The sequence below is a fragment of the Pyrgilauda ruficollis genome, unplaced genomic scaffold (genome assembly GCF_017590135.1).
Source record: "Pyrgilauda ruficollis isolate IOZ18807 unplaced genomic scaffold, ASM1759013v1 scaffold3, whole genome shotgun sequence".
Classification (NCBI taxonomy): Eukaryota; Metazoa; Chordata; class Aves; order Passeriformes; family Passeridae; genus Pyrgilauda; species Pyrgilauda ruficollis.
In genome coordinates this window covers 14,313,809-14,327,117 of record NW_024524377.1, presented here as the reverse complement: position 1 = coordinate 14,327,117, position 13,309 = coordinate 14,313,809, and the positions used below count along the sequence as shown (strand labels likewise).

The 13,309-nt window shown below is 37.5% G+C and overlaps 1 protein-coding gene across 3 annotated transcripts in view; it reads left to right on the top strand.

The window, feature by feature from the left end:
• RBMS1 (RNA binding motif single stranded interacting protein 1) overlaps positions 1-13,309 on the top strand; it is a 142,488-nt gene that overhangs the window by 102,006 nt on the left and 27,173 nt on the right. For all 3 annotated transcript variants that reach the window (XM_041472958.1, XM_041472957.1, XM_041472959.1), the window contains exon 4: positions 2,564-2,655. In XM_041472958.1, the coding sequence (XP_041328892.1) occupies positions 2,564-2,655 (92 nt within the window). The remainder of the gene's footprint in view (positions 1-2,563; positions 2,656-13,309) is intronic.

Genomic DNA, 13,309 nt, shown 5'->3' with positions numbered 1-13,309 from the left:
AGCAGCTTTTCCCCTTTTGCCTGGAGAAACTGGGGAAGCTTGCAGATGACCATTCAACTAAACTAAGCATCTTAAAAAATTACACATTGTGGAAATAAGCTCCAATGATTAGTGTAGCTTGAAGCAGCACTTAATTACATGTTCCAGTACTCTAATTGTGTTTTGTTATATTCTATTGAATGTATTGGGAGCAAAGAGAGGGTTCATTTTCAATGAAGTAATTGCAGCTGGAAAAAAAAAAATTAGAACTCTTCTAGATAAGCGGAATATATCAGTTCATGGATTTTCACCACTCACTGCAATTGCAGCGATGCGGATCCCAGCATGCTTGTGGTGGGAAAAGATGTGGTAGCAGACACTGAAATACCAGATTTCAGACTTTAATTTTTTACAAGTAAGAGAATATTTCCTAAGCAAAGTGAAATATTAAGTCAGCTGATTGAGCAGTGTTAATATTATTAACATAATGCCCATAACAAGCAGAAAGCTGATAGGCAGAGGGAGGAGAGTTCCTCATTAATTAAGACAAAGCTTTTGTGCAGAACTTGGAAGCAGTGCAGGACACAGCTTCTCAACTCACCATCTTAAGCAAATTGAAGAGGCACTGACAGTTCAGAAACTGAAAATTCTAGAAAAATTTTTCCTAGCTTGTATGCAGATGTCATTGTGACAGGAAAGAGGAGATGCCCTTTTCAATTATTTTAATTAGTTAATGCCTATGATTGCACTTACTGGATTTAGCTTGTCCATTCTGTCCGTTCCTGAAGTGTTCAGTAGTCCTTTCAGAGATACAGAAATTCTCACATTAATTCTTTAAGAGATTTAAGATGGCTTTTCAATACAGGATTTAAATCTCACTGATGAAAAGCAGTAGCTAGCAGCCTGTTGTGACAGTACACTGCAAGGTAAGGCTCCAGGGAAGCTCTCTGCGTGTCGCTGAAATTGCAATGGGAACATAAGTAGGCAGAATGTAAATATCTAACTGGAATTTAACCAAAAGATTGACAGCATCTCTGGCTTTTGCCAAAAAACACACCATAGGGTTTAAACTAACTGGGACAAGGAGCAATTGAGTTTCTATATCATCTGGAAGGTGGCAAAGCCAGCTTTGATGGCATGCTTGGTGTCAGTGTGTAACTTTGTCTGTATTACACCCTGCAGCGTGTTGGTGATAACCCAGGCTGCCATGGGCGTGGAGAGCTAGTTTGGGGTATGGGAAGTTAGTCTTGCCTTGGCAGCACAAAGCTTGATATGAACTAATTCACTTTGTTTCATGTCAGGATTTAACAATCCACACCACCACGTGTTACACAAAACAATATGCTGCTTTCTTCAGCTTCTTGGCAGCGTAACTAAGCTTGCACTGATGTATAAGGATGCTTTAGTTGTTTTTCCTGAGTTAAGAGCTTTAAAGCTTGTTCTCTCATAACATTAGACAACCTTTTCTCAGTATAGATAGATTGTAAGAGGATTGTAATATATTTTGAAGAAATATTTCCATTTTTTACTCCTCCAGAGGTTATTTCATTGTGGGTTTTTTTGGGTTTTTTTTTTGTTTGTTTGTTTGTTTGTTTTCTTTTACCCCAACTTTAACTCTGGAAAGGGATTTTATTAGTACTTGAACAGCTCACTGGTGGAAAAGAGGGGGATTGAAAAATGCATAATGAGGTTTGCAATAGCATCTAGTGGAAATAGCTTCCAAACTCTGACTGCCTTTTGGTGAGCCTTGTGCCTCCAATTCCCAGGCTGGATTAAAAATCCCAGCCTGTAAGGTCAGTGTCTGTTAAGGCCAGGGTGTATTGCAATTTGGACATCCTGGAATCCCTTAGTTATGTTTTCTTATTCAGAATAAGAAAAGCTGTTATTGCAAATATATGGAATTTGTTTCAATTGATGTTGAGCTTATTTTAATATTTAAAGGTTGCATATATGGCATAGAAAATGCTTTCAGGACAGTTTTTCACATTCTGTCAATAATAGGAAAAAACATTTGGTTTCACTGAAGGTGGGTTTTCACTCACTTTTAAATTTAACTGTCTTTTATGTATTTACAGTGAGATAAGTAATTTACCAAAAAAAGGGTAGATGTGTGTCCTTCAAACTAAATTCCTCTCCCAATTTTGAATAAGCAAAAAGTATCTTACACACTTACTTGTCATTTATTCAAACTGCAATAAGAATTTACTTCAGAAAAATTAACAGATGATGCTTTATTTGGTGATCTCTGAAATAATCTGCTGTTAGAGGTTACATACCAGATAATACAAAGCAAAGCACTGTACTGCTTGTTAGCAGTTTGGCCAAATTCTTATAATGAGTGGACATGGAAATGGATTTGTTCCACTAGGGCAGATTCAAGGTTCAACCAGTTCAAGGTTCAAGAACTTTGCTAGGTTTTTTTTGGGGGGGGGACACTGCATGAAGACCTGGAGTTCAAATTGTCCCTCTTAAACAACAAGAAAAATGTGTTAAATAACCGTGCCAGTAGCATAACTGTTGGCTGTGAAGTGTTTTTTGTAAGCTGGTTGCTGTCTTGTTAACAAAATGATGTTTTCTCTTTCAGGTTATGGTTTTGTTGACTTTGACAGCCCAGCAGCTGCTCAGAAGGCAGTTTCTGCTTTAAAGGCCAGTGGAGTCCAAGCGCAGATGGCAAAGGTGAGTTAAAATAACCAGCTAATTCTTGCAGTGGGTTGTGAAGGTGAACAAGCTTGTACAGTGGCACAACAAGGGCAGTGTGGAGTTTCCAGCTGCAGGGCCCTTTACTGAGAGCACAGTCCTCAAACCATGTGGTTATTAAGGTAATAAAATGGAGACTTTTGTCTGCCATATCCCAAATAATCTCAACTAATTAAATAAAGAAGCATGAAATGGTAAAGTCTCCAAACTGATCTCGTTGCATTTATCAATTTATTCTTTTCCATTGGCTTCATCAAACAACATTTAGCAATGGTTTGTAAAAACTACAGCAGGCTTAATGAATTGGTTTACAGCACAAAGGTATGAAAGGTTTAATAGATTGTCTGTTACTGAGGTTAGAAGCCTTGTGATTTAGGGATTAATTTTTAAGTATACCATGGCAAAATTTAACCTTTGAACTTTTTTTCAGCCCTTCTAGTATATTTTCTGCTAATATAAGTAAAATTTGAATCTGAGCATTCATGATAGATACTTTGAAATTCTTAGCCAGCTCTTGGCTGACCTACTTTTGCATCAAGGCAAATCCAGGAATTATTAAAAAATAACAGAATGAGAGTTATCTTCTTTTTCTCTAATTTTTAATGAACCTTTCCTCTGAACCAGCTTATTAGCCAGATGTGATCTTCAGAGCATCTTCAGTGCTCTTCTATGAAATTAAGGAGATGATGCTTTAGTAATGATACCATCTGCATTCTTGTTAGGTCAGATGGCCTGGTTCCAAAAAAGAGCCATAAACACCTCTACAAATTTGTTAACGAAAGAAAATATTACCAGTATAATCTGTTGAAAGGATTCTGGTACCTCTTAAAGCAAATTTGTTTTTAGTTTGAAAATTATATAATAATTTTAAAAAGCTAAAATCTAGTAATCTCAGAGGCTTTTTTATTAAAGTTTGCTGCTAAAAATCTAGCAAATCTTTTATAGTTATCCACTAGGTACAGATTTTTTTCAGATGAGATATTTTCCACAGCTTCTCAGCTAAAGAGAACAGTTAAGCTAACAACATAAATGTCTTTGGATGGATTCCAGGGCAACAAAATGGAAACCATATGTTTCATACTTAATGCATGTTTCATTACAGCCATGACACAAACATACATACTTACTGGAAAACTTGGGGTTTTTCCCTTTTACAAGGTTTTATGTATGCTTAGTAAAGGCCATTTATTAAATCTTTAGGTTTTAGGTGATCACTTTAAAATATATCCCAGATTTTTCAAAGTTCTGTCTGCCATCTTATGAATATGATATTTAAGTAGGAGGGGCAAAAAGAGATTTTGAAATAATGTGAATTCATTTTATTACTGAACTTTGATGTCTGATTTAATTGTTTTCTTGAGTAGATGGAGAAGCTCTAATAATTAACTATAGTAACCTAATGAATAGTTTCTTAATCTCTTTTATAGTATATATTTCTGACTCATTTCCTCTGACAGTTGCGAGATCGATAATATTTCTTTTTGTTAGCATTAATGAAATAATGTACATCAAAATATCCCAAAGGTTTGGGTAGTTTTCTGACCCTGTGACAAGCTTGGTGACCTGTGGGAAACCTGTAACTATGAGTTTTGCATTCCAGTGAATCTTGTTCTGCTTCTTAACATAGAGAATGTTTGAATTATTAAAAAGACCAACCCCAAAACCAGCCCAATGAACAGGACCACAACAAACAGTCACTAGTGACTATGAGTTTGACTACTTTGATTTTTGTCTGTTTTGAGCCATTGGATTTTTTTTTTCCCCCCTGGGCAATGCTGCTCCCCTTTTGTCTGAAAAATCCTGTCTCTGCTTAGATGCTTCAACCTGGGAATGGCCAGTCACAGTTGCTTGGGCAAGATTTGCAAATCCCACCCTTCACATGTGAAACACCATAAAAGTTTGTGGTTTTGTGTTTAGTATTTTATCCTTTTGCGTGTGACCACCTGTGCCGTGGGTGGTGGTCCTGCAGTGACACTGCTTCAGGCTTAAGCCTGAGTGTCCCAGAGAAGGATTTGAGGAGTTTCCTGTATGTCTGGGCAATTGATTTCCTTACTGACCACCACAGCTGCTGCAGTTTCAAAGAGGAAATCCATGCCTATTGGGGTGATTGATCCATGGGAAGGTGTTGTAATTACTCTGTGCCCAGGGTGTGAGGAGCAGCACAGTTCCTCAGTGCTCTCACCCTACCCCCAGACATGGTTCCTGACCCACAGCAGCTGAACAGGGAGGAAAATGTTATTGCTGAAGCCACGTTCTGACTCTGGCTGCCATAAAGTCCTTTTTGCAGTGTCCTGCTGTAGCTCTAGGGCAGTGAGATAAAAACTACTCATGTCAGCAAGTTCATCTGCAAATCCTGCTTTAGTGGAAGTGGTTCTGATTTTTATATATTAAAATTTTTGCTGTTTTTTAGAGGTAACTTCAAATTACAGTTATATTATTTTAAAAAATATTAAGTAGTGGATTACATTATGATTATGACTATGATGATGATGATGATGATTATTATTTTCCTATCCATGGGGTAAAATCGTGCTGCATTTGGCAGTTTGCTTTCAAGTTGATCTGACTTGAAAAAAATCCCACTTGCTATGTTTTGCTGCTGCTGAGCAGAGTGGGAAGGCCCAGGGCCCAAGATATGGCTTCAGGCCAAATCCTGCCAAATCTGTTCTGGGGATCACTGTTGGTGGAGAAGTGGCCACCGCTCAGGAGATGCCACGATAATGGAACCCTGTGTCAGTCCACTGCTCATGAAATACTGACACTGCTCTTTCTGAGATGTGAATTGGGAACCCTTGGCTAAGACCAAGCAGCTTGGGAAGAGTTTTGCTTTCTGCTGGTTACCAGTGTCTTCTGGTCACTGCTGAAGCAAATGTTTCCAATGTTTCCTTTTGGCCAGAAAATGTGACTAAGAATTTGCATAAGATGGTAATTGAATAGCCAGGGAATGGGAGTAGTTTTTGGATGGAAATTGAAAATTTATTAAATAAGCTCTTGCCCCTCTCCTCTCTTCCTCTTGAGTATTGCTAGTGGTAAGTCCATCTTTTTCAGGTTATGTAAGTGCCTGTGGGAGGGGATCAGAGGATGTGAGCTCTACTGGCAGCCAGCTTGTTTCAGGATCTGCCTGTACAAACCAGTATATTATCTCTTACTAAGAGATCAAATTCATCAATACAAATACTCTTGCAAGAGTAATGTTATTTCTAAACTAGTTAGTAACTGCTGGGTGTCCAATTTTTATTCTGATTCCTCTTAATTTATCAAAATTTATTTTCTTGGAGTATGTTCTTGCTCCTAGAGAATTATATACGAAGAATCATAAGTTCAAAAGCAATGATTTTATAGAGGTGTGCAGTCTTAGGTAAGATTAGTAGTAGTATTGAAAAGCTCTGCCAGTTTTGTTTGTTAGAAAAGTTGTTGTTGCTGTCAGACTGATTCTTCTGAGAACTCTCTTCTCTTCCCACCACCCCACAAGTAAAAGTGAGATAGCTCTAGGTTTCTACATTATTCAGAGCAGGCAGAAAGGGACTTTGTGTATAGGAAGATAGATGCACACAGAAAATGAGCTATATATTGGTATTTTGAATGGAAATTTAAAATACTGAGACTGTGTAAGGATGTTTTAGAAATGGTGAGGTATAAATGCTATGGAGATATCAGACACCTAAATTCTCATAGGCTTTTGACTTTGAGGTTAACATAAAGCATCCAAGTCGCTGCTCAGACCATGTTCTGCCTTGTCAAATGGTGTTAACTGAATTCAATTGTAGCTACTGAAGTAACTGTTTCAAATGGAAAGTTGACTAATTCTTACTTTCTGGATGTAAACTAATGTATAAACATAAAAGGTAAAAAAGAGCTACTAAGTAAGAATGGTTAATAAAAACCACATTTCTTCTCATCTTTCTGTCCAGCAAACTTAAGACAGGAAGAGAATCATTGTGTTTGCAGCCCAGATAAAGTCAGCAAGAGTACATCTAAATTATACTGACAGCAATATAGAGCTGCACAAGCCAGCTAGAATACCAGTTTGGCTCTGCCAGCTCAGACTTCACTGAGTGTTAACTCCTTCCTGACCTGGCAGAGACATTTGTACAACCAGATTGTCCATCTCCTGGTAGGTTGACAGATTGGAGATAATCGAGAAAGGCTTATATCTACATAAGGAATTATCTACTACTTTTTGCAAAGAGTTTCCAATGTACTGTAGGCATCACAAGAAGTATTAATAGACTTTCTCACAATTGAACTTCAACCATGTGTTTAAAATCAGTGTAGTATTTAAAATTGTTTAGGCCATCCAAGTCCAACACAGCTGTGATGGAGATGGATTCAATGATGCCCTGCATTTTGTTGTTGAAGACCTTGTCTTCTCCTGTCTCTTCAATTCTCTCTCTCCTCGTGAGATTTGTAGTTCTTCTATATGTACACCTTCACTGTAAAATAGTCAAGATAATTTACAACTTAAATGGCTCATATTCATTATTTTCAGTTTCTGTTTTCCTGGTTTTTTTTTTTTTTTTTTTCCTATGGAAGCATAACCCCTAGAAAACATATACTACTTACAATAGAAGCCATGAAAGTAGTCCACAGACATGGAAGATTTCTGTGGTCAGTGAGATTTGTTAATTTGAGCCGAGGAATGCTGTTCTATGCACTAATGTGCATTTTTGTGGGAAGACTCACTGTTTATCCATCGAAGATTTCCCCAGAGTTGCACATTTTTAGGACTTAGGACTTCAGATTCATAATGTTACAATTTCCTCCTCCTTAAAATCTTTGCTTCCGCTGACACAATGAAGTGTGGTCCTGCTTATTTGTATTAGCTCTCACATTAACTTATCACTAAATACTTTCAAATATTTTAAGCTTGTGCAAAAAAATAGGGCCAACGTAACAATTGTTTCTTATTTGAATAACAATGTGCTGACAATGTAAAGGATGTTCTCCCATCACATACTGATTTCCATCATTCTTAAGGCACAATTTGTGTTTTTTGAAGTGGTCTACAGGCCCTCAAATCATCGGATCAAATTCTGAAACTTGTTATGTGGGGGTGGGTTTTAGCTTATGATGAATATGAGCCCATTGTCTGAGTTCATGTTGATCCTCTGGAGTGTAGAAATGACCTGAATTTGCAATCTTAGTATTTTTCACTCATGGTTACTAAGGCAGAATTGTGATGTACTCTCCATGTACAGGTAGCTTTATCTTTCCTTCCTAAGCTCTTATACCTTAAACTTTCTCTAGGTGACTTTTTTCCCAAGTGTATTTGGAAAAGATGAATAGTCACATATAAAGTGTGAACTTCAGGAGGGAAAAGCTGCTTAGCTGCTTGTCCTCATCTCTGTAACAGAAATCAAGGCTTTTCCACAGATAATAAGCATAATGTATTGAAGGCAGATCTTCCTTTATGTTGCTGATGAAGAAGATGGTTTTAATTGAGCAAAATGAGAAACAGCTAACTTTTTTGAAGTTCAGTAATGTATTGCTTATAGTACTTGTCTTCACTGTGACAACCTTCTGGAAAATTAAATCAGTTTTCATTCCTACAGAGCAAAGTAAGAAAAATAGTTAAGGTTACCATGGCAGCTAGTGCACTCAATCTAACTGGAGAAGGTAGGTATGTTGCAATTTTTTTATTCTGCATCTGGGCTTCTGAATGCCAAAGAACAGATGACAGGCAAACTGGAGCTAACTCAAGCAGATTTCTACAGCAGTTTTTAGCAACTGTCTTGAAAAGTTTTCTTTTTACCTAGTTTGTACTACTGTTTGTAGGTAGTAGTATTAAATCTTACTGTAACAGATTTTAAATAAATATAATAAATTTTTCTCCTTATAATCGTAAAAGTTCTTAAAAGTCATTATAAAATAAATTGAAGGTAAGCCAAATTTTGCTTACCTGGGAGCCACATGACTATCACTTCAGGAATTGCAAGTGCACTAAATAGACAGCTAACAAACACTTGCCTTGAGTAAAGAGCTTCAACCCACAAAAGTCTTATCTCAGTTGCCAAGTTGTGCTGTGGCTTGTTCTGACAAGGTCTGGTGCCTTCTTTTGAGCTGTGGTGGGCTCATTCAGGGCTCCCAGGTAGCACCTTCCTGCCCTTCTAGCAAAGGGAAAGCAAAATCACTGAGAAATAAAAAAAGGAATGTATTAATGAAGTGAGAGATCACAAAGCTTATTGTAGTTAAATTCTTCTTAATACAGATGTGCCTGTAAAAATAAATTTAAATGTTTAGTGTATTAATCATATGCAGTTCTGGAGAACTAGTAACGATTATGGTAGTGATTTTTCCCTGAATTGTGTTGTTAACAGTCTGTGGTCAGACAGCATGAAAACTGTGGCTAAAACAGACATATTTCAGTGAGACACTGGCCAATTGTGAATTTTGAAGTAGTATCTATATGAAGGCAGACAAGCATTTAATCCCTTCCCTATCAGGCAGAGGATCTTCCTTGCTGTGAGCAGTGCCTAGTCACATGTTTGTGAATGGCTATCTGTTCTCTCTGACCTTACACAGAGCAACAGAAAACAGATGTCCTTGCCTTTTGCCAAGTTTCTTGCTAGCAATTTAGGAACAATTCCACACGCACAGGGAGGTTTTTGTTAATTTCTTTCAGATGATGGTAGAGCACTTCACATTATGTAGGAGTCCTGGTCACCTCTTTCTGCAGAAATAAATATTAACAGTTGATCATTCCTGTCGTTTTTGTAAGAAATGCTGTATCTTATTGTCTTTGGGAACTCTTTGGGAAAAAGCAGTGTGTTACTCTGCAAGAGCTCTGCTCTCCGTCTTTATATTGTTATGTTCTGGTAGAGAACTTCTGGAGACACAGCTGAAGGTGTTTGGAGAGAAAAGACTGATAGAAACCTGATGACTTGTATTGCTAAAAACAAGACTTGCTAGTTTTCTTAGTAATGTGGATACTTACAGTAGCCCACAAATTCCCAGACATTGCCCATAATCTGAAAATGCTGAGCAATTTCAGCATCTTTCAGGATCTGCTGAAGGTTCTGTTAACTAAGGAAAACACTGCATGAGATATGAAGACACTCAAATTAAGCAGTTTTCCTAAATTGTATAGAATTTAAAAAAATTATATTCAGTAGATTATAAGTTAATGGAGGCATGCTGCCCAATATTAGAGAATTTCCCACTGACTTTAGTAAATTTTTTTCATAATTTCCGTAAAATAGTGCAAATAACTTCAAGAGATTTAAGGTATATAAGGGGAAAGTGGCTTATACAATTTAATGGATTTTAAGCAGAGGAACACCTACCTTTAAATCCTAAGAATTATTAGTGCAAAGGCAAAGTTTGAGCTGAGTTATGTTGGAAGGTATTTTCTCTGGTTTCACTTTTTGTTTTTTTCTCAGTTCCAGAAGAGGAATTAAAAACTCAGATATCAAAGGAATTTTTTTTCTCCTCTGAGACAGAATAGTAATAACACTGTGAATTAAGCAATGGTGAGACAGGTTTTGGTAAAGAAAAAATGCACAGAACTTAAAGTATTAAACTCCTGCTTGCCAGAGAGAGAGGGATGACTTAAATAATTTTTCTTTCTCCTAACTTTCTGAGTTTTAACTGTTACCTGTAACCATTTTCCATGACAAAAATCTTGTATAAAGGCAAACATCTGTGTGTGCAGTGCCTTCTGTGCAAGATAGCACAGAGATGGAAGGAGAATCCTAGCGGTGGCTGCTGTTTGGAACTCAGCTTGGAAATCCGACGTGTTACAAGGGGAAGGAGCTAACTTGCTGCTTACAATCTCCCAAAATCCAGTACAATACCCAAAACAGTACCCAGATATCTGTTTCAAGGTTTAGTAGCCTGCTGGACATGACAGAAGCTGCATGGTGAAATAAGTTATTCAAAGGAAGAGAGGATGTGTTTCGCGCATTAATTGGTATAAATCTTCCACTGTCAAACTGTATAAAATTCCAAATACACTCTAGAAAAAGTTCAGTCTTGCTTTGTATCTATGCCAACAATAATAAGGGTTGCAAATGAGTGTTATAAATGAGCCCTTTTGTGAACCATTGGCGGTCCCTTTCTTTCCTTGAAAAGTGAAGTAGTGGATTAAATTAATCTGTCCTGACCTAGTTGGGCTTGGTGATCTTTATGGGTCCCTTCCAACTTGAGATATTCTGTGGCTCTGTGATTTATCCTTAGAGCTGAACTGCTGCTGTCCCCCAGGGTGGCAGTGGGTTTGCAACTGCAGTGCAGATACCACCTCAGTGCACTGTGGAATGTGTTTGTTGGCATTTGAACTATTTTGCTAGAAGAATTACAGATGGAAGAAATTTCAAGTTGTCTTCCAGGATTTCAGTGAGACATCCTCATCTGTTGGCAGCTTCTTCGCTTTTTGTTTCCCTCCTGTGCCTTCCATCTTTACCAGTTCTAGCTATGGACATGTGTAGAAGTGTCTTCAAACTCCTCTTTGTCTGCTGTGGTCTGTGTGTTCCATCAAAAAATCATACCAGAAGTAACTGAATCCCTGGGAGTATTCAGGCTGAACTAGACTGATGTGGAGATAGGGTCAGGAAAACAGTGGTAGTTTCCAGTCAGCCATTCAGCATGTACCTGACCATACCCCAGTAATTAATAATGCAAAATACAGATTGTTTCATGGGCCACAAGTAAAATTTTTCCATCACAAAATGCTTTCTGTTCAGAGAAAACAATTTCCTTAGAACAATTTCCTCAGATGCACTTCTTATTTCTCTTTTTCCCCAAGAGCTTTGTAATGTGGATTAGTGCTGAAGTTGCTAATATTCTTCCAAAGTGCAGCACTGCCTTCCCTAGCAGTAGTGTTAGATGATTTTGTGGCAGGAAGTGTTCTGGGAGGTGGGTGAGTACAAGCATCTAATGCCCAGCATGTGCAGTGAATGACAGCAGGTCCTTGTGCCCCTTTTGGCAGGGAAAGTTCATGGTCTCATCCTGAGTGCAGTGCCAGGATAATGTGGGAGTCTGGTGAGCCCTGGGCTGCAACAGGAGCCTGAGAGAAGGGGAGTGTGCTCTACCCACTTAGCTGAACAGGTTCTCTGAGTTTCTGCACTTGACTGAATTTCTTTCTCTGTTGGGTAATTCTGAATGTAACCTGTTGGTTGGTTGGTTTTTGTTCTTTTGGTTTTTTTGTTTTTAGCATGTAAATTACACTGTTACTACTGTGAACAAAATGGGGCCTTTTTTATCTTTCAAATGTTAGAATTTTTAATAAGAATACTTTTCTGTTATTCTAGAATAAAAACATTAGGAAATTAAATAAAAATATGCAAGAAGTCTGACTTTCCAGCTGATAGACTGTTTTAGATTATTTAGGGAAGTTTTAGGATATTTGCCTGCAATATATTTTACAGCCTATAATAAAAGGTAAAACATTCAAAACTTTTCCTTTCAAATACTATTTGGAATTTCAAAAAATCTTGCTATGGCTGCAAGTGCAATTTTGTAATGCTAATGCCTGAAACCTCCTTTAAAGCTTTTGCTAATATAACTCATTAAAGAAGGAAGTTAAGCCTACACATCTCAAGGTGCAAAACAAAATTGCCTAATACTATCTAAGTAACAAACCAGTTCTAACACTGTGAAAGCTGTTCTTCATCTCACATTCCTGCCTGAGGAAATTTGAGCTGAATGTCAAGATGTAACTACTGTAATGCTGCCCAGCTATTAATATTAATGTCAACTATGGCCTCACAGTGAATCCATTTTCTTGTCTTCTCCTTCTGTTGATTTTTCTAATAGGAAAAAGAATTCAGATACCCTATGATAAGATAATTTGAGCCCCAAACTTATCTGTGTACGGTATAGATTCAGTGTTGTTTTAGAAGGGAGATGTCTCTACTAGGTAATAAAAGAAAAATCATACAGAGTAATCAAATGCCATTTATAATGGACCTTAAAGGCACCAATGAGGGCAACACTTGGGAGCTGGAAAAGGTGGTTTTGTAAGGTGTGTGGGATTTTGGTATGGCTAGGAATTACAGTCATGCCAGTGGCAGAGGCATGCACATCAGGAGGATGAAATGGAAGAACATTTTCCTCCTGTAGGACTTTTATTCCAATTTCTTCAAAAACCTCTTTGGAAAACTTCAAAATATTAACTCATTTGAACTGAATGTGAGGCTTGGGGTAAAAATGCAAATAAGTAAAGGTTTTTCAGCCTAGAATTTGCTTCCCCATTTTTAATTTTCACTGTTTTTGGAACAGGATAATTCCTTTCTGTGCCTAAAAGGTGTGACCTCCCCCCAAGGCCAAATGCTTCTTTTTCTTTTTCTTCTTTTTTCTTTTTTTTCCCCTCCTAGGAAAAACTAACCCAAACTGAGAGGTGATATCTGAGATAGCAAGTTATAAAATTATACAATATGCTACTAAAAGTACTGAAATATTATTAATATAGGGGGGGCTTAAGGACAAATTGCTGCCTGTTCTGCATGAGAGGATATCACCATCCATCCAGTATAATCACTTTAAGAAATGCTTTAATGGCAGGAGGCAAGTGCTGTGTTTTCGTATGGTTTTGTTTTTGTTGTCTGGTTTGATTCAAACTTCTTTGCAAGCCAGTCAGCCCTCTTTTACAGAAGGAAAATACATTGTAGACTATGCAATCAAGTATGTTGGGACCAAT